Source organism: Lissotriton helveticus, chromosome 5_1 (genome assembly GCF_964261635.1).
Source record: "Lissotriton helveticus chromosome 5_1, aLisHel1.1, whole genome shotgun sequence".
In the NCBI taxonomy this organism is placed as follows: Eukaryota; Metazoa; Chordata; class Amphibia; order Caudata; family Salamandridae; genus Lissotriton; species Lissotriton helveticus.
Window position 1 is genome coordinate 1,865,271,780 of NC_136065.1, and position 22,653 is coordinate 1,865,294,432.

Genomic DNA, 22,653 nt, shown 5'->3' on the forward strand with positions numbered 1-22,653 from the left:
CCTGGGATGAGTTATATGATCACGTTGGCCCTGGGCTTTCCAGATTTAAATACATTCGACTGGAAAGCTGGGTGAGATCCCAGCGTCGCATAGACGCCCACATTGGGAAGACTAGCATACTGGAGCAACGGTTAGTGGAACGACCAATGGGAGGGAGAGAAGTAGCCGCATGGTACTGGCAGCTGTTGGAGGAAATTGATGGGGAGTTTCATCTTCCAGATGAGTTGTGGGGGGAGGCGACTGGTCTTCAATGTGAGGAGATGTGGCTAAACTCCTTCGGTCTACTTCATAAAATCGTGAAACCATCACGGCTAAGACGAAATCATCTCTTCTCAGCTCATCATGCATATATAACACCGTTGAAACTTTCTAAATTTCTCCCCGACAAAAAGTGCAATAAATGTAACTTTGTAGGAGCCGGTGACGTTCACATGTTCCTGGATTGCCCTGCCATTGCAAGATTTTGGGAAGAAGTGAAGAATACCTTAAACTCTATCCTAAATGCATCTTTGTCAATAACCCTACCACTTGTCATCTTTGGGCTGGAAGACAACATCACAGGCAAAGCAAGGTCCCTTCTTTTCTATGCAATTTTATTGGCAAGAAGGCAAATTTGTATACATTGGGTAGAGAAAAAAGCCCCATCACACTCTGGGTGGCTTTCGTCTTTATATGAAACATCTAAAGTTGCCCTCAATAGATCATATAGTAAACGTAAATTGGCTTTCTGGAATCTGCTGATCAAATGGAGATAATTCCGGCCCCCCCCCCCACCCCCCGGGGTCCTATGATTATGCCATGAACACTCCTTGGACCGGGTCATGCCTAGTTAGGTGGTTGGTATCGCCCGTATTGAGGGTAAGGCAAATGAGGACAAAAAAATAAATAATAATAATTCCTCCCACAATCAAGGCATCTTTCAATCATTCAAGGCCTCTTTTCAAAAGCTCTCAAGACACTCTTAAAGAAAATTACACTAGGCTCTGGTAACCTGCCAACTTCCAGGCCATCAGTCACCTATCCTTTATCAGCAAGATCATTGAAAAAGTACTCTATGTTCAACTTCAAGACCATATCGATGGTAACCATCTCCTGCACGACAACCAGTTTGGCTTCAGATCACGCAGCAGAGCAGAAACCACTACCATACACGTCATAGACAATGCTCTCTTGACTACAGATGAAGATGACCCCTACCTTCTGATATTGCTCGACCTCTCAGCTGCCTTCAACACAGTCCATCATCCCTCCCTCATATGTACCGTGAAGTCTTGAATATGATTCACTGGCAATGTCCTTCACACGTTCTCCACCTACCTTTCCAACTGACACCAGTTCATGTGGGCACGTCAATGTCACAAAAGATATCCTTCATCTATGGAGTCCCCCAGACTCCATACGGTCTCCTGCCATCTTCGACCTACACATGGAGCTGCTTGGTCACTACTCAAAGGCATCAGCATCAAGATTGGCCAATATGCCAATGATTAACAGCTGTACTTGAAAGTCTCTTCTGCTTTAAACATCTAACGCCTCAAACGCTGCTTGCATTTTATCCATACCTGGATGCCAAGAACAATAAACAGGATACAGTACAAACCTGGCTCAATGACATGATACTTGATCGCTTTGAACCTGAACTATCAATGAAAGCCAAGTCACTTGGATTCACACTGCACACCAACCTCACACTCAACTAACACATTGGCAAAAAAATAAAGATGGCTTGGTACCAGCTGTACCTTCGAAAGATAGTCAAACTACTTCTCACAGACGGCGATTTCAGAACTACTGTTCAAGCCACCGTACTTTTGCATCGGAACAGTGGTAGTGCCTTATTCCATAGTCTCCCAGACTCCGCACTGGCATCCAATAGAGGCATACAACATGCTGCAGCACATCTCAGAGCTGACTTTTGGGTCAGTTTGCGCTACTAAAATACCATACTCATACATACATCCATCGAAGCCATATATTTTGAGAAATCACACTCTTCTGAGTCGTTACTTGTCTCAAGCTGAGATAACTGCAAGTTTAACATAAGAATGAAACCTTTTTCAGATAAAGCTACCTTTGCCATTTTCTTTCTTGACTGATTTCTGTGCTCAATGTCCATCCAAACACCAAGGCAGAATGGGCAGCAAAAGCAACACCTAAGATCTTAATTTAATAAGCTTTTGTGGTTTGGCTTTTAGTTTGCTGAATACAAGAGGGAGCTTAAAGATACTTTTTTGCCAAAGTGCTCATGCCCAAGTAAGTATAAATATAAGATAGTTCTATGAAGACCAAGTAGTGAAGCAAAGGAAAACCTTTCGATAAGCCATTTCGATGAAAGTAGGGGACATAGAAAGGTCAAACCAATGTAACATATTTTGTTTATTGGTGACCCAAATCTCTGATGATAAACTTAAAACCTACAATGGACAGATCCCACAGACACATAATTCAATTTATTTCCAGCAAATTGCAAGTCTTCCCACCTGCCACAACAACACTTCATTTTGGATTTGGTCACATGGACACAGCAATAAACAATAGCTTTTTATCTACTGTACTTTGCTTTTTTGATAAACACCGCATTTTTCACGGATTTCAGTCACCAAATGCTTGGAATCAGAATGCATTTTATACTGTTGGAAGTAATGTGCTGCACTAGCTACTCATTCTAGACAGTTGTGACAGTCAGGAGCCGGCTAAGCGGTACAGAGTCTATTTTGAAATGCTAATTGTTGCAAAGTCATCCTGTGCCGTGGGCACCCCCCAAAGTTTTGCTGACTGGTACTGGTGGTAACTGACTCTGACTGACCCTGTGCTCTGCCTAACCAGGCCCAGGGCCATGCTGAAAACACTTAGAATACAGTGAAAACACCTACATTCACTAGGGTATACTAAGAGTTGGGGTACCCCTGTATTTGGCATGTCCTACCCCATAGGACCCGAGTACATATTAGGGAAGGGGGATTGAAACTACCTATGAGTCCCTAGTATAAATAGGGCATGGCAGTTTAGAGGCAAGCAGACCTTTCTGCACGTACATGTGCGCACTGCTGAAGCCTGAGGTATTTTTAAAAGTGGCTGTGTGTGGCAGAACTGCTTTTAAAAAGTAAATTGTGCCCAAACTCGACTTTTGTGTTTGGGGTACTTACAAATGGATAACCTACAATGTTTTGCCATATTAGGAACCCCAAGGGTCTACCCTAGGTGTCCCAGGGGTGGAGGAGTCAGGTATTTATAAGGTGGACCCTTATAAAATGAGTTTTATATGCCCTGGGTTAAGTGAAATTTCACATTTCACTCGGTATAGTTACATTTATTGTAAAATGGTACAGACAATAAGTTATAAGACTTTCTTTTGTCTGTAAGCCAAAATTCAACCCTGTACTGTTCTGCCATGATTGGTCAGAGATAAGTAGGTGAGCCTGGCTGCTTTGGAGAGGTGATAAATGACCCCAGGGGTTAGGAAGCCGCGTTTGGAGGAGAGGTTGCTGGGCATAGGAATGCCAGAGCAGGAGGAGGAGTTGTAAACCATGGTCTTCAAAGGAAAGAGAAGGCCTGAGTGCCATTTCCACCTTTCAACTGTTCACCTGCAGCCAGATGCTAGGATTAAGAAAGGAATGAGCAGATGCAAGAGGGAGAGGCTATGGAGAACAGCCATCTTAGGGTGTGTCTAGCTGGGTCTTCTCTGCCTGCTGAAAATTCTGACATTGAATTTTGGAACAACAGGGGCTTCTGGGTTAGCATTTTGCCACACTCTGCAGGAAGTGGTCAGAACTATGGGTTAAACCCTGCACCCCATTGGTCAGGAGTGACCTCCTGCTAGACCCAGAGAACATGGAATAAGTATCTGAGAGGGGCAGAGCCCTGGAGATCTGCTGCTTGAAACTTAAGAGAATCAAAAGGGTCTGCGCTGAAGATTTAGATGTGCAATTCCAAAGGCCAGGAATCTGAGATTGCGCCTTTTTTGCACTATTTGAAACTACAGCCCTGTTGGTCAAACCTGCTTCAAAAGGACTAAAGGGTGGACTCCCTGCAAGTTACGGGTTAACAGAGCTCACCTTGACATCACCACAAAGAATCTCCAGCCTGGAGTACTACAAGTGAATTTGTAAGGGTTTTGTTCAAGTGGATTGCGGAATTGAAGTCTCACACTTTCAAGGACCCTCTTGGACATTCCAGAACCTTGGATTGTGTGTTGGAAACAGTGGTGGCTGGTGACATTTGAAAGTGGTGAGCATAAATGTTCAGGGTGAGTGCCCAGCGGCAAGCAAGCATAGTGAACGTGTCTGACCTTCATATTGAGCGTACGTGGGGGTTCTCCCCCAAAGAAAATGTTGAAAAATTGTGGGCAAATGGTGCATTTTCAAGCATATTTGAGAAAGCAAGAATGTTAATAAAGCACTTGTTAAAGAGAGGAACATAAACCACTGTTCTGTGATCTGCATATTACACGTGCTTTGCAGCAGGCATATTAACCCTCTGTGCTACCTTAGATGAGTCAAACCTGCCACTAGATAAAACTTTGATATCTCTCCAGGAGGTACATTAATCACCAGAGTTATCTTAGCACCTTTATTGTTGCCTGAAAACTGTTGAATATACAAGGAACTCTGCAGTGCTTTTAAAACTGCTGCACTACTACAAAACCGGCCCACACCGTTTCAGCCTCCTTGAGGGAAAGTCCTGAGGCCCGGAATGGCCAGTGTGGCCTTGATGCCATCCCCTCAATCTGTTACCCGGCCCTCTGTTTTTATTTATGTCCTGACAAATGGCTTGCATTTTATGGCTTACATTTAGAAGACCCTGCTTTCATCAAACCAGTTAATGTAGACTGCAAGCCATTTGTCAAGCCATAAACAAACAAAGCACCCAGGGTGGGCTGTAAACTATGTTGAACTAGATGAGCAGGGAGGATACAGTCACAGCGTCCATTGTGAAATTTACATTTGTTCAATACAACAACATGCTCTTTCCTTTAAAAACGGCTGAAGGGCATTGTGCAGAGGCCTGGATTTGAATGAATGCCCAGGTGAGGCAGAGCCACGAGCAGCCGGCCAGCAGAGAGCAGAATCCATCTACGGTCACAGTGAATCTTTAAAACATTTAGAAAATAAAACACACATTCTCTCAGGCTGCTTGCCTGGAAAAATAAATTAACTCGCGCTAAACACATTAAATATGTGATTGAGCTCAGAGACTAGAAATGTGACTGCTCGAGCATGAGACAGTCTGAGATCACCAAGGCATGTGATCGCTCCTGTGTGAAACTCGGAGCAAAGGTACACGACTGCTGACATTCAGCTAGGACTCAGCTCGAGTCTGAAAGACGGAGTACAGCAACAAACAGCACTGCGGGACAACTCCCGGCTGAGACTAAACTCTGCAGCACCAATTAATATGGCTGGCTTCTCTAATGTTAGACTGACTCAGCAACAAGAGCAGTGACTGCTCCTATATTATTTGACCTTCGGACGATGGACACAGAGATCACTTGTCGATTTGAATCTATCGTCTTCCTATAACATAAGTCTGCATTGACTTATTTCAGACAGTTTTCAAGACAAATTTGTTTCTGTGTCAGAATCCGTCTACCGACCCCAGTGGAAAACAGGAATGACTTCTCGATGTTATTACTCAGCCTGCAAAAAGGCTGTATTTATTTCCTTTGCAATTGTCTGGGGATGGGTTCACTTTTGGCCTCCCCTCCATAAACTGCAGTTAATTATTTCTGCTGCCTGTTTTTTCAGACGTACGCTGCTTACTTGGATTAAGCGAGTAGCCTATCGGCATACTTTAGGTTTTTTGACACGGACGGTATGCATGCCAAATCTAACTGCATGGAATTTTCATGTTTCCACTTTACATGGCTCACTGCTTTGTTTAACACGTGTGTGTGTTAAACGCTCGCCTCTGCCGTCTGCCGCTTCCGCAAGTAACTATTTGGAATGCCGGCACGCCCACCTCAACCTTCCATCCCTGAGGGGTCGGATAGTATCACCATGACCTGTTTCACAGCACGTAGACACGGAAAACTACATAGCGAGGCACTATACAAAAGTGGTCTCCTAATAACACCCAGCACTTATTAACAGGTGAGTTTGTGACGTTTGCCACATGAAAGATCAGAGTTATATGACGTCCAGAGCTCTTTTGCATAGCTTCCATGAAGCATCCTGGTGAGAGTCTCGGTGGAGGGCACACACGCTTACACCCACGTTATTTTACGGGATACTGTTTTGTGCATATATATTAAACTTGGTAATTTCTGTAGCTATAGGTTGTAAAGATGCTGTAGAAATGGATGTACATGGATTTCAACAGATTGTTTCTTATACATTTTCTCATCGAGTTCTGAGAAGACATTTGCCACTGATATTCGGCTCAGATTTTAAGGCACGACTTCGAAAAGTCCACCAGCGCCGGGATCTAACTCTGCACGATGCTGGACAGCAAGCAGTACTATAGGCGAGTAGGGAGAGTTATATGAATAAGGAGGGGTTAAAACACGGGGGTTGGTAAAGAACGTTACGATCCATGCCGGGGAAGTGAGAAGAAAGATAGAGTAGCAGGTAGGCGATATGACAATTGAGAGGGAGTGTTGGAATGAGGGTTCGAAGTGCACAGAGGGATTTTGATTTGGCTCAAATGCGCAGGAGGGGAGTGGGAATTGGAAACACAGCAGCCAATGTGGAGAGTGGGGGTGTCGTTTGGTTAACTAGTATTGTCACAGCGGGAGGTGAACATTTCCCGAGTACAGGGTTTTAGCAACTTGGTTGTGAAGGGTGAATGGGAGAACGGTTGGAAAAAAGGAGGGAGTGTAATCACAGCGGGATAGTGAGAAAAATGGAGGATGGTTAGGGGAGAATGGAGCCACAGGGAAAGGGAAGTTAATCGTGATCATGAAATTTTGACAACATGCGGTGATTAGTGCAATACATGATGTTGGCAGAAGAAATTTTGAAATTTTGACATTTAATGAGTACATATATCTGTGCATTTTCTGATGAGTATGTTTGATTGATTTTACAGTTACCCCTGACGAAGGACCCGTGGGGTCTGAAATGCATTGGGTTAAATAAGTACGTGTTATTGGAAAGAGATTCGGATGGCCCGCTGTAACATGAGAAACACAGAAAATTGCATACTCTTGCAGAAGGAGTAAAATGTATGAGACTGAAAATGAGTAAAGGATTAACAGGATGAAAAAGAAGTTTTGAAAAAATGGAAGAGTTTAAGAAATGGATGCAATTGCAAACTAGAAAAAGCTGTCGCCACCGGTGTTGGGGCAAAAGTTACCCCAAGTTATGATGAGTTGAATTCTACACGTGTTGTTGTGGGCTTAGCATGTCAACGGTGAGCATGCACAAGATAAATATTTGGTTCATATAAAGAAGAAGAATTTGAGATAAATAAAGGTGTGCAACACGTTTTTGTATGATGTTTAAAAATTTAGCCCGACCGCTTGCACCCGCATGAACAAAAGTATTGTGAAAACGGAAAAGATGTTCCACTTTCTCCTTGCAAGACGGAAGACTCTGGTTCATTGAGCATGTTTATTTTTAATGAGTCGAACGGACATTTGAGTGGCAACTGAGGATTTACAAACATAATTCTGAGCGCAGAAAATTCAAGAACCACGAGTGCTGAAAAACATAAAACAAAAAACAGACTAATGTAATATGGCACTGGTGAAAAACATGATGCACTATGGGATTTGGAGTGTTCACTGCAAATATCGGGTGGCTGAGGGAACAGGAGGTAAAGGAATAAGGAGGGGTTAAAACACGGGGGTTGGTAAAGAACGTTACGATCCATGCCGGGGAAGTGAGAAGAAAGATAGAGTAGCAGGTAGGCGATGTGACAATTGAGAGGGAGTGTTGGAAGATGAGCGTTCGAAGTGCACAGAGGGATTTTGATTTGGCTTAAATGCGCAGGAGGGAGAGTGGGAATTGGAAACACAGCAGCCAATGTGGAGAGTGGGGGTGCCGTTTGGTTAACTAGTATTGTCACAGCGGGAGGTGAAAATTTCCCGAGTACAGGGTTTTAGCAACTTGGTTGTGAAGGGTGAATGGGAGAACGTTTGGAAAAAGGAGGGAGTGTAATCACGGCGGGATAGTGAGAAAAATGGAGGATGGTTAGGGGAGAATGGAGCCACAGGGAAAGGGAAGTTAATCGTGATCATGAAATTTTGACAACATGCGGTGATTAGTGCAATACATGATGTTGGCAGAAGAAATTTTGAAATTTTGACATTTAATGAGTACATATATCTGTGCATTTTCTGATGAGTATGTTTGATTGATTTTACAGTTACCCCATACGAAGGACCCGTGGGGTCTGAAATGCATTGGGTTAAATAAACTGCATTTTAGTGAACTTTGCCTCAGTACGTGTTATTGGAAAGAGGTTCGGATGGCCCGCTGTAACATGAGAAACACAGAAAATTGCATACTCTTGCAGGAGGAGTAAAATGTATGAGATTGAGAATGAGTAAAGGATTAACAGGATGAAAAAGAAGTTTTGAAAAAATGGAAGAGTTTAAGAAATGGATGCAATTGCAAACTAGAAAAAGCTGTCGCCACCGGTGTTGGGGCAAAAGTTACCCCAAGTTATGAAGAGTTATATGACTACCATTGGCCCCATAGCTACAACTGCACACTGCACCGGATGCCTACTGACCAGGGCACATAATCTGAACTCATATTTAACGTGTGCACACGGGTCCAATTTAGGCCCAGATAAGGGAAGCCAGTCCCCCACGCCCAGCCGCAGCCGGCATGCTCGCCGGGGGGAGGGGGAGTCGTGGGTGGGGGAATAATAATAATAAAAAATAAAAACCTACCGGCTCCTTCCCTATGTTCAGGGTTTGGAGGTTATGTTTAAATGTGTATTGATATGATATGGATAACTTTTGAGTTTAACATTACAGGTTGAAGTAGATTTAAGAAATGAATATTTAAAATATCTTTAATTCATCTTGATTCTTTTAATAAAACTGAATTTATTTGTGGAATTTATATATTGGATTGGAGTTTTTCAGAGTAGAAGAATGTTAGTATAATTTGAAGAAGAAGAAACAAAAGAGAAAGAAGATGGGGGACATCAGGATCATATGGGACTTTAGTGTTCTAATTTAGAGTTTGTTGTTTAGCTCTGTTCTAAGTTCTTTAAAGTGCTACAGAGGTGGCGAATAAAAGTACTAATGCATAATGCTAACCTCCTTGTCTTTAATAAAATCACGATTCTCTATGAAATTAATCTATGAGAATCGACATTCTCCAGAACAATTGCTAGAGGTGAATGTGTCCCTGTCAGAGCAAACAAAATTACTAAAAGGGGCACTGTTGGTTTCAAAGCACTAGAAAGTGACTAATCTTTAAAAAAAAAAAATCATCTCTCTGGTTCCCTACAGTGGATTCTTTTAGTTTTGAGGTCATTTAAAAGAAAAAAAGAATTCCTATTTTTATAAATTGGTGTAGGATTTTTATTTTGTGTTGTGTCTTAATTATTTACTGAATTGCTGTTTTTAAATGCTTTACATGCCTGTCTTTAAAGTTACGCCTGCCTGCTTGCAGATCTATTCTGAACCCTATACTGTGTTAGTGACCTTATTGCCAGTGGCAGACCTACATTTGCCCCTACCAATAATCCACTTTCCAAAACTAATGATCTCATGCCATCACACCCTCAGAACTGTGAATAGTTAGTACCTCACATACCGGTCAGTAGACAGTCTCAAATGAAACAGAATGCTCTTTAGATCAGTATTAGGTATTATAAAAATATGAGAAGGAAAAGTAGTTACCGTTCTGGGGATCATAAGACAAAGATGCACAATCTGGGCTTTTATAAATAGTGCAGACAAAGATTATAAACTACTTGACACAAAGACTGTACACAATAACAATTGAAAGTCGAGCAATGGCATCATTCAACGTAAAAGGTTTGCATATGTGCGAATGAAAGCAGTCTAATAAAGAAATGAGTAACGGAGATTACATCTGTTAGCGTATCATTCTGAGAAAGTAGTCAAATGCACCTGACATTCAGAGGAAATTGTTAAGACTTTTCGATGATGGAGCAGAAAATGACAAACAAATTTCTGTGTTTTGCAGCCGCAGTGTTGCTTTTTTTGACTGGACACTTGTAGCAGTGAACAATGTGGATTGATTATCTGTTGGAAAATACCCTATTCCATAAATATCTTTACTACAGATGTGAGACCGGAAACATTAAGAAAGGATTTTACGAAGGAAAAGCTCCAAACCAACATAGTTAATCTAAAGAAATCACACAACACCCACAGCAGAATGATCACCACTGGTTAATTACAGCAGCAAAAATCGTCCTATAGATGAGTACCTTTTAAAAAAGCAATTGTAGCAGGGCAGGAGAAGTAACAAGCCTAAAGTTTTCGAGCGAAAAGAAAAGTACTCATATGGCATTTTGGTAGCTCGTCCAGCCAGTACAGTAAAAACAGAAATCAGATGAACAGCTATCTTGTGTTAAAAAGAAATACCACACATAACATATCATAATGTAGAACAGTAAACATATATATTCATCAATGAACAGCATAGTTCATTACAAATTAATGATCTAGGTGACAATATGTGGGGTTGGGCAGCATTTACCTACTTTGTAAAATAAATAAACCATTTCAGTCCCAAAGTTGTACGACTGGCTTTCTAAGGACTAAGTAACAACGTTGTGCAAATTACTGATGCTAAAAAAATAAATACAAATAAAACCAGTAGTTTGGAACTATCTAAACTGTGATTATTACAATGCATCAATACAATTATCCTACTAGTTTCATTTGCCAGATGCAAACTGCATAAGACTGTTACTGACTCTAACCTCACAACAAACATTAACAAGAGAAAAATATCTTGAACAGTTTTGCAACACCACCAGATTGAAATCCTTTTCTATTGATGTCAGTAGAGTAGACACATCTCCATCATAGTTGTTTTGTCAAGTTTTCGTCCTATGATTTTTGCAATGCTTTTTGATTATTGTGGTCTTATTTATTTTTTACCTGTTTTGCTTTCACTACTACATTTTACAACTTTATATATATATTTTTACTTTTAGGATGCGTTATTTATCCTATAGCAATTTCATTTGTCACTACAGCATAATACATTGTCATCTCTTCTACCTTGTGTCCACAGGAATATAGTTTTCTACAAAGCATGGTTCTTAAAACATAATAATAAATTTTTTTTAAAAATAGTCAATTCTTCACACAAAGGCTCAATAGATGGTAGGGTTACAAGTGGAATGCGGCCTTTGAGAGCTCCCAATCCATGTACAATGGCCAAATATGTTGTTAAACCCACAGTTTACCCACATCCAGTTTTCAAAAGCACAGATGCAGACAACTACACAATGGCAGTGATGTCAAACAAAAGAAGCGTATGACGGTATGAATAGAAAATAAAGTTGGCTTGAAGGGACATTATCCCATGGTGGGGCGGAAGTTCCCATTTAATTTCTTGATGATTATCCAAATTAGTGAAATCCAAAGTGTTGTCAAAAGCACATTTCTTTTCTTTGCCACCATCACCCTCAAGCACCCTGGCTGAAAAGCGGTCTCCTTTCATTCCATATTTGACGAGATTCATCCTGCCATAGTCGACTTTCACTAGTTAGGCATGTGATGTCAGTGTGGCAAAAGAAATGTTTAATTAAGAATACTGAAAATCATCTACTGGTGCAGTAGCCAAAAGGATCAAGGCAGCAGCCAGCTATTACATAAGTGATACTTTGAATAAATAATTAACTCTCCAAATCAGTTTTTAAATTTAGAAATCGTTTGCCAAACAGCAAATGCCTCAATGTCACAAGGTAGTTCTAACACCAGTGTTTTAGTTGCGAGGAAATATAGCTTTGCTTCCACTTTGTTGCCTCTTTTCTCGTCTGTGTGTTTTTTCCCCAGATGCTTGGATTTTGTGCTGTTGATTGAGAAGCTATAGTCAGGTGTCTGGTTATCTGCAAGTAACTCCTCAATTCTTCCACAGTAAGCCTTGAAAGACGAACTTTCTGTGCGTCGCTGCCAGTCATTTCCATTAATGTACTCTCTCTGGCCGCTCTCAGTTTCTCCCTTCTCTTTTGCTGCCTTAGCCTAGCTTTCGCCCTCTGCTCAGCCTGCCATTGTTCACCAAATTGTTTGGCTTTCTTCCTATAGGCTCGCATCCTTTCTGCGGTTTTGTTCAAGTATTCTCGATATGCAACAGGATCATTTCTCTGTCTTTCTCTGTAATTCTGAACTCTTTGCGCTGGAGTCAAAGGCTTCGGTTTGATGCAATTCCAAGACGAGTAATCAGTCCACTTACCACTGCAGATTTAAGGCAAACTCTTAGGTTAACTAGAAACATTCTACACCTGAATTGTGTTCCCTGATATACTTAAATAAAAGTATACATAAGTCAAGTAGATACACTTTCAAAATTACCACTTTCAAACATTTTAATAGCAGGATTACAGTGCAGTGAAGGTCTTTTTATGAAACAAAATCAACGCGAACACAATATTCTAGTCAAAACATATGCGAGTTACTTCTTCCTCACATTTCTACTGCCACGTAACCTGCAAGTTGGAATACAGTGTAACACCTCAGAGGTGCAATAAGTACAAGTTAACTTGGAGTACTTGCTGTTGAAAGGAATACATTTATGGACTGGCCTCTTGCAATACTCAACTACAATGCTAGACTATTTTTGTGGTTTAACACAAAACATTTGTTTGAATGAGAATATGGCTGCAGATGCAAACAATTTGCAATCAACATGCATAAATTCCTATCTGCTCACCTCCACGGTGGCAGCCAAAACAAACACAAGCAGGAACAAAAGACAACAATGTAGTCACACCATGACCTGCATATCTGCCAGTAGACCAATGCCAGAAATGCCCTTTATCGAAAGCAACTGTAAATAAGACTGAATCCCACAATAGAATAAACTTGTAATAAACAGGTTTCTAAATGTTCACCAAATCCTTGACATTTCTGTAGGCTAACAGATAACCGAAAAGTTAACTAGCCGAGACGTTTTTCATCTAAAGTGAGCCAAGATTGTGAAATGTTAATCTGTTAACAGAAGCTGACTATGGGCATAAAAAGGACTGCTCAGTGCCTATGGGAATATGATTGAGATAAAGATAGGACTGGGTAGAAATGTGACCTGCAAAATTTGAAGCTGTTATGCCAAAGATAGCATTCCAATTAGTGCACTATGAATTCTGAACACAATCAGGGCACCATAGGAGTTTATCTGAATTAAGAAAAAGCTGCTTACTTTTAATCCTAGTTCTTCACCATGGAAATCTTTTTTTCTAATTTCCCTGTCGTAAATCTTTACACAAAAAAGAAAATTAAATCTCTCTTGTTTTATACATGCCTATACAACGGGCCATTTTCTTCTTATAACGATATCCAATTGAAATCTAATATACAGAAGTTTTAAACTCTGAACTTCAGTGCACCTCTAATGTCTGTCTTTTTTTTTAAAGAAACACAAGATAAAGACAATGACAATGACTATAGGAATCAGGCTGCATGTACAAGTAAAATGTAAAGCTCTACTTTTAAGGCTTCATGCTGACCACTGCTATCCCAGAGAGCATAACTGATGTTGTTCATTTGGGAGAGCTTATGAACGTGTAAAACTGAATCTAAGACTGTCCAACAAGTCATTCTAGCTCTCTACTTCTTCACAGAAGGATGGATTGTTCATGAATTCAATAAAGACTCCTATGACTAAGAATATGACTACAAGTCAACACTTATTCGTTTCCATCATGTGACCGAATCTCAGATTCATGAATAATTAATAGAATTGCCATCTTAACTTGTTCCTATGAAAAGCATATGAGGTAAGACGGCAAGTGGCCTAGCATTGATCTTCCCCTCAAACTGACTGGGTTGACACATCCTTAACATAACATTGCTCTTTGGTAAACAATGGAAAACAGAGGTCTTGTAGGGTAACAAAGCACATTCATGAAAGGTGTTGCAAGGAAGAGTTGTCCATCACTTTGCATGGTGGGCAAATTACCTTAAATAAAATTATATAAGTTCCTGGGGAGGTGCAGTCCTTCAGAGGGGTGGTAGGGCTTTAAGAACTTTTAGAAAGCCCTTACTTGATGGTACAGGGAAGGAAAGCTCTACAATGGACTCTTGCTATAAGTAATAATAGCCCCTTGCTCTCACATGGAAGTGACTGTTAATCAGACAAGAGATTGTGAAATTTGGTTAGTTCGCATTTCTTTTGGATGATGTTTGTGTGAAACACTCGATACATAATCATTTTCAGGTGGGATGGCGATGAGCTTTGTTCAGAATTTTTGTGCAATCTGGGGCCAGATGTAGGAAGGCCATTACCGGTCGGCAACGGCCGAAATCGGCCGTTACCAACCGGTAATAGGCTTTTCCTATGTAGGTGGCAAATTTACCGATTCGGTGAATACCGAATCGGTATTTACCGAATCATCATTTACCGATTCAGTATTTACCGATTCGGTATTTACCGAATCGGTAAATGAAATGTAGGAAGCACTTTGAAGAGTGCCTCTGTGCTTACAGGATTCGTTATTTACCACCAACTATTTGTTGGTGGTAAATAACTAATACCTCTGTAAATGCAAATCTGTGCATTTACACCTGTGCCATGTGACAGACATACATGCATGTGTGCCACATGTGCACACAAACACTATTCAGGGGTGCAACAGGGTGTCAAAGTGACACTGTCAAAGTGACACCCTGCCACCCTTGACTCTTTCCCTATTTTACCGAATCGGTAATTACCTATTCGGTAATTGACATTCATTCCTGTGGGCCTCATGGCCCCTAGGAATGAATGGAAATTACCGAATCAGTAATTACCGATTTGGTAATTACCGAATGTTGGAAACCGGCTATTTCGGGTAGGCTAAGGCTGACGCCAAAGCCAGGCCGAAACCACCATTCCAGTCAGGGCAAGGAAGTCACACGCCAAGATAACCCCTGCTCACCCTCTAGGTAGCATGGCGCGAGCAGTCTAGGCTAAACTCGGAGGCGATGTGTAAAGCATTTGCGTCAGCGCACAACAGCAACAACATACTAGGTACACCACAAAAGAGACTCCACACAAGGTTATATTAAAATAACTTTTGTATTGTCAAAAACATCTCAGATAGAAATCACACATGTACATTGTGCCAACGGGCACGGCAATATTCACAAGGGATTATTTACACAGGACAGGGCCACATGGGCCACTGTCATAATCAGCACTTTTAGAAATATAATAGTACTTATAGAACTTAGAATAAAAGTGTATAAAATCACTGTAACACAAAGTAACAGTTATAGATCACATCCAGTACTACTGGGAACAGGTAAGTACCACCTACGCAACCCTAAACCCTTAGGAGACTGTCACACAGGGGACCAGGACCTCACTAGGACCACCTGTACTAAAAAGAACCACCTAAGTATCACACAGCATTTAGGGGTCTAAGAAAGAACACATTACCCATGATGCATAAATATACATTCAGAGGAGTAGTAAAGAAAAACACATAATGTATAAACCTACACATTCAGCGGTGTTAAGAATAACGCACATGATGCAATAAAATTACATTCAGAGGTACCAGAATAATACAGTAGCGCAATAGTCACATGATGTCTAAAACATTCAGAGGTGCAGGAATAAAACATGATGCAAGGAAATACATTCAGAGGTGTAATAACCATACAATTACGCAAAACCTACATAAGCCACCACCTGTGGCAGTCCCTAGGCCAACTGGCCTTGTTGGGGCTAGAACGCCCTGAGTCTCAATGTCAGGGCCTAAACGATGCAGGGGCCCACTACTTGCTGGGCCCCTGGGAACACTCACAAGGGCCTAAACGTTGCAGCTGGTACTAAGTGCTGCGCAGCTGGGAAGGCCGGGCACCACGGTGCCCTCGCTGTCCCACACAGGGACTCTCTCCTGAAATTGCGCCTAAACGGTGCAGCTGCCCACTAATTGCTGGGCAGCTGGAGAATCATCAACACTGCGCCAGGGCCCTCACTGGCCCTCAGGCGCAAACTGCGCCACGCTGGAGCCACACAGGCTCTACACACACCTATGTCCACGTTGGAGCCACACAGGCTCTGGCATTACTCGTGCTCAACGTTGGAGCCACACAGGCTCTGGGCATCACATGCCCCACATGTAGCCACACAGGCTCTGCACCCACGGTGGGTCGACCCACTGCCATTCGGGGCCGCCCCTTTCTCAGTGCCTCGAAGCGGCACCAACATGCAGCAGTGCGGGCCCTCAAGAACCCCTCGCGGGCCCTGTAATCCCGGTGGGGCGACCCACTGCCATTCGGGGCCGCCCTTCTCCTCAGTGCCTCGGCCGGCACCACACGGAGCTATCTCCCCCCGCAGCCCTTCACTCACCGGGGCTTCTGTGCGGCGGGGGCGGGCTTCGGCGGCATCTGCGGAGCTCCTGCTCCACGCAGACTCTCAACGCTTTGCCCGGTCCCCCGTCTCGGGACCGGGACTCAGGGTGGAGCCAGCAAGGCTCCCGGCAGCAGTCCCTTCTCAGGGGGGTGAAGGCGGGGCTCTCCCGACCACATGGGAGCCTCGCTACTCCCGCGCCGGACTTCTCCCTCTCTGCAGGGCTCCCTCGGCACACGGGAGCCCTGCCAACCGGCCGCCTCTTCTCCTCGGGGCTCCCTCAGCCGAGAGGAGCCCCGCGAACGGCCACCATCTTCCGCGCCTTCTCCTTTCTTCCCCCCCCGCCGACTGCGGGGCGGGACTTCCGGCCGGCCGCGACAGGATTGGCCGGCCGGTCAGTCACTTCCGGGTCACCGCGGGCAGCGCGGCGGCCCGATCCTTAGGCAGGCAGGCGGGGGCTGATTCCTCCTACGGGCCAGATGCCTTAGCGCGTCCAGCGCTATAAGCGGACATAAAGCGCTCCTAAGCGATAGGAAAAGTCCAGATAAAGCGCCCTCAAGCGCTTGGGGAAAATGACGCGCTCCAAAACGCTAGACAACCGGCAGAGCGCTCCCAGGCGCTCGGGAGGAAGCTCAGCGCCTCCAGGCGCTAGAAATACAGTTCCAGCGCTATCCACAGGGCAATGCAGCTCCTCCACGCTGCCAAAGCCCCAGAGCCTCCCAGGGGGGCCAAGCCAAGTCCCCCCCTCAGCCCAGGCAGGGCAGAGGGGTCCCCCAGGAATCCAGGCAAGTCCATCAGGAGTCCAGGGGCTGGGCAGGACTCAGGGATTCCCTGAGCCCAAGCAGCAGCACGCCCCTGGCAGATTCAAGTCAGAAAACAAGAACAAATTGGAAGGGAACACAGCCCCTTCTTATACACAGAAAAGGCTTTGAAGTCTTTTGAAGTCTTTGTGTAAGCGAGCCCTAAGCCCTGGGTGTATCTGGTTTCCCTCTCCTGTCAGCCTCAGGTCAGAGGTGACAGTGGGTCATCAGGAGGGAGAGCCATCAGGGGTGGGCTGCCATGCACGGCCCGGCACCACCAGAGCTCTTCCCTCCCATCCGTGACAGCAGATGGGGGCCTTTCATCTACGGCTGACTCAGACCCCCTCCTCCAGACAGTCCATCTACCAGCAGGCCCAGGCATGCCTGGGCCAGGCCCATCAGCCAATCACGTGCTAGCAGACTCACTACACAATTATGCCAACTTCTAAAAGTGGCGCTTCTGGACTAGATACAGCCATGCCGCATATACCATTATGCAGCATTCACTCTCACGAGTTCACACATATCAAACTCAACCCTGCACTCCCCACGCATCAGGAATCTACCATGGGCATACATATTTCCCATTCATTCCTATGGGAGGGCAGGGCGCTCACCATCCATCCACAGAGAGCACACGCACTTTACACTGTACCACAGTGAAAAAGTGCGCAGAGGCCTAAAAATCACCAACTCCGGTTCCAAAAACAGGCTAGGAAAAAGCAAAAAGTCACGGGGTGAACCTGCCCAAAGGACCGGGTCCAACACCGAATCTTAACGATTCAGTAATTTTTACAGATTTTTTATCTACATAGCATTTACCGATTCGAAAATACCTAATCGGTAAAATTCGGTATTTTCGAATCGGTAAATTTAAATTACCTACATCTAGTCCCTGGTGATAAATATAGCCTCATGGTTTTTGAGGAAGTCCGAAATCAAGTCAATAAATTCACCAACCAAGTTGAGGTTGTTTATTTTGAAATTAGTCCTCATCAGAACATTAGGTCTGCTCAGCATCCACGTGTATTGTTGCTCCGGTTGGTGAAGTAGATATGTAAAGCAACAGTGGAGTTGCCACTTCAAAATCATATTTGCCTTGGCCTGTTTGAGATTTAAAACAAACCATGGGTTTATCGGTGACAAATATATAGATATGCCATGAATAATCCATCACTTACACTGTGCCTTTCAATCTGGGTGTGTAAAACTTTGATGTCTAGTCTTGGCAAATTGCATTTTCTGAGGCATGGGATGGATCCAATTAGGTGTTTGCCAAATGGCGTAATGGTTGAAACAGGGCACTGATGTTCATGATGGGTCTGAAATCCTGGTTTGGACACTTATTTCTTACAAGTGGTGGGACCTTGAGTAGATGTGGTATCTGTTCTATTGCCTGCTTTTGCTGCTGCGGCCAGACTTCCTCTGAACGACAATGGCATGTTTTGTGATAGCCATAATCACAGGTGGGCTATCACAAGGTAGATAATTGATACAGAAATTCATTGTGTGAATATATTTATTACACATTCTTATATATCTTAAATCACACAGTACTGGTCAACTGGTAGCTGATCAATGAAATGCCTTCTGTCCCCGATTGCTTCTATTGAAGTTACTCGGTATAGATGTCCAGTTGATGCAATGTTTCTTTTTCTGTTGATTGAAACCTGAATGAACAATGAGTTTGCTTTTCCATAAATACTGATGTCTGTATCACATATTGATTTTTGTGTTAGATTACCAACATGTAAAAAACTCAAAGGTGTGTAGAACAGGCCACCACAATGTAAATAATTTTGTAAATGTTAAGATTTGATAAATGTACAACCTCTTTTAGGTTTGTATAATTTGGGTGTTATATATGTAAATAATGTATAGTTTGTTTTTACATGATATAGAAAATATAATAACAGAAAATTCTATATCATTTTTAGGGGTCTTCAGATATATTGTTTTTGTCCTGAAGATGGTCTCAACAATCAGCCTTTAAGAGACCGAAACGTCGACCTACGCTTTTTCTTCACTAAATTCATTACATCGATTGTACCAAGGAAGAAAAGCGTATACAATTGTTCCAATGAAGTGTCTTTATGTTTGATAATTTATGCTTCTTGTAACATTGTTGACATATATTTTCTGTACCCGTTTTGTGATTCTTTAGCTGTATTAAATACACAAACTTTTATATATACACCCTTCTTGCTCCTTTCTCTATACTTGGATCACTGTGTGACCACTGTAAATTCAATTGAGAATCATTGTTGCTTTATTGCACAGTAGACCAACATTCATCTGGGTCCTAAATCAGTATTCATGGTATAAAATATATCAATAAAATCCTTTGAAGGTACCTTTACCCTGCCATACCTTTTGCCCAAACCCTCAAGGGTATATTGGGTTGCTCGCTTCCTTTATACTATTTTAGGAAGTCTAGCTTTTTTCTTTCTGAAGGTCAGCCACACCTCCTGACAGACTTCCATAATGAATAGCATGACAACCCAGTAAGTTCAGAGAGCTTGCTGCTTTCAATGTACTTTAGTATTTATCAAGTTGATCTTCATGCATTCATTGTCTAATGGGATGTTAAAGATAGCATTTGAAGTAAGGAACATGCATCTTGAGTCTACGTCCACTATCGTATGGGTTTTTAAGAAGATTGCAGGCAGCTTGGGCCCTTGAAATTTTTTCTGCTGCCTCTATGACATCCGTGTCACTGTTGATATCGTTTGGAAGATCTCCTCCATGTGCAGTTGCCAAATCAAGATCAAGGGAGTTGGTGAGTCTCTGTGCCTCAAAGTTTCAATTATTATAGAGTACTTCACTTCTGGCATTTCCACACAAATGTTGAGGCTGGTACTGGCACTTTCTAGACTGTTCTGAAAATTCTAATTCATACTGTCCGTGATAGAAGACACTCTTGTATTTATTATTATTATTTTTATTATTAATGATATTTGTTGAGTGCAAACGAATCACCCTCAAAAGGGTCTCTCTGTGCTGTTGCAACCCTCACAGGTCAGAATAAAATTTGCAGAAATAATCATGTAAAAGAGTCGGATTTTCAATAATTGTTTGGATGGTAGAAGTAAAGGAGAATATAAAGGCACTTGCGTAAGGATATGAATGTCACATTTTAGAATGTAATAACCTCGGGGAGGTATCAGTGTCCTGTCTGGTGGCAGCAAGAAACCAAAAGGAGTCTTTCCTTTAATTGAGGTTGCAGCATTAGAGCGACGAGTGGCCCTTCTGACACCATATCAGGGGACAGTCTAGCCACTTTCTTGAGGAGAGTTTTCTGAAGTAAGGAGTGAGGAGGACAATCTCTAGCTGTTACACTCAATAAAACCGAGGCATCTTAAGAGGATATGTTTGAGAGAGAGATAGATCCAAGCTCGCTTGGCATTGACATTCTTGAAGCTGTATGCCTAGAAGTAGAGTGCATCAACAGTGTATCAATCAAGGTTCTTAATCTCAACAAGCCTACTGAAAGCCTTGATGTTGAAGATATTCTTCCATCTGATAGCCATGATTTTTTCATCAAGTTTATCCGAATGCATTGACTTTGACAGCACTGAAGCAGAAGCAGCAGTTCTCCAAATCATTTCTCTAGTTAACAACCTATGAACAGCTGACTTGGACTTTTACATGGACATCACTTAACAGAATATATACTTCTCCATGGAGTTGGTATTCGGCATGCAGAGTACACAAAGTGCTGGATTACCCTTTGGTGATTTTCTTTTTTTATTGCACAAGAGAAGTAATTTACAAATAATAAAGAAATTTTTTAGGAAAAAACACAGCCAAGTGGTATGGGATCCAATCTCAGAAAATGAACATTCTCCTGAGCTGTGCCCTGTGGGATAGCAGAGGTGAGCCTGGAGCATTGGAGGCACAGTGTTGATTTTACTTGGTTCACACAGACTGATATGTGTCTGCCATTACGTTTATATCCTGCTGACCCCCCAAAAAAGAAAACATGCATTAAAGTTTATAACCTGTCCATTTTTAATTATAATTGTCCATTTTTAAAAAGAAAAAAGAAAAAGAAAAAAAAGAACTTTACATGAGCAAGAAAAAAAGAAAAGAAGATTTTCTTGTCTTGTGGAAAATCTTTCAGGCTGCCTATCTAGAGGGGAGATTAAAAAAGTACTTGCCTCTTGAATATCCCAGGTGGCAGACTGGATCATGAAACTTCCAACAGCTCTTCCACGCTCTTAGAAGGAGTCAGCTCTACATTAGCACTAGAAGTGGTGCCATTGTGATGTCACTGGATTTAAAATAAATGTGCCCACCCAGGCATCAGCTTCCATCCATATTCTCATGTGTCTTCGAGGCTATCAAAGGATGAGGACAACATTGATATAGCTAGTGCAGTGTATTGTTTCTAAATTGAAAACTTATTAAAAAGCCCTAATTGTGGTCCTTAGCCATCCTTTAAGAAAGGAAGTGGGTGGATGGTGAGCAATCTGCATGTAGACAGAGAAAGAAAGACCATTACCAAAAGGATGTAACTTTTTCTTTTGATTCTTGAATAGATTCCCAAGGGTGTTGGGTCTGAAGGAATGGTTAGACGAGGAAATCTTGCAGCACAGAATGTGCATAATTACTATCCTCCACATCTTGGAATTCAGACATTAATTCTTGGCAAAGGTGTGCAGGGATGCTCATGTTGCCATTCTGCAAACCTGCGCCACAGGAACATATCTTGCCAATACAGCTGTAGAGGGTTTGACCCTGGAAGAATGGGCCCGAATTCACACTGGAAGATCTTTCTTTGCAAGATCGTAGCACATCCAGAGGGACGCTGTGAGTTGCAGGATTGCCTTGCACTTCCTGCTCCTAGTACAACATATGAAGAGGTGGTAATCAGACTCAATTTCTCTGGTGCAGTCTAAGTAAAAACTGACCGCCCTTTTAGGATCCAACTATTGCAGGTGCTCCTCCTTCTTTGTTGGATGTGGGGGCTAAAAGGAGGGAAGGGTAATCTTCTGCCCCAGGTGAAAGTGGGTCACCACCTTGGGCCGGAAAGCAGCTCTGGTTTGAAGAACCAACTTGTCAGGGAAAAAAGTAGTAAATGAGGGATACCTGCTACCCTCGGACTCATCTCACGGACACAATGGCAACCAGACACAGCCTTCGCCTTCAATAGCCTCAACTGCCAACTGTGAAGGGGCTTAAATGGAGACACCGTAAAAATATTTAATACTAGATTCAAATCCCATTGTGGCATGATGTAAGGGGTCGGTGAATATAAATGTCAGACCTTTTAAGAACCTCATCACAATAGGGCATTCCAGGGATCTCTTAACAGAGCCTACCGCACATTCTGCTGAGTCACCGGCAGTGCAAAATAAAGAATTTCCGACAGGCTGGTCTGTATGGGATCTACATTATTCTCTGCAAACCAG

General features: G+C 42.6%; 1 protein-coding gene across 10 annotated transcripts in view; it reads right to left on the minus strand.

Annotated features, from left to right (window-relative positions):
• NBR1 (NBR1 autophagy cargo receptor) overlaps positions 1-22,653 on the minus strand; it is a 657,239-nt gene that overhangs the window by 55,705 nt on the left and 578,881 nt on the right. For 2 of the 10 annotated variants that reach the window (XM_078645306.1, XM_078645303.1), the window contains one exon: positions 10,533-12,340. The exons of 7 other annotated variants lie outside the window; for them this stretch is intronic. In XM_078645306.1, coding sequence (XP_078501432.1) covers positions 11,857-12,340 — 484 coding nt within the window. In that variant the 3' untranslated portion in view covers positions 10,533-11,856. Of the gene's footprint in view, positions 1-10,532; positions 12,341-22,653 lie in introns of those variants that run through there. One more of the 10 variants, XM_078645304.1, reaches the window with a different exon arrangement.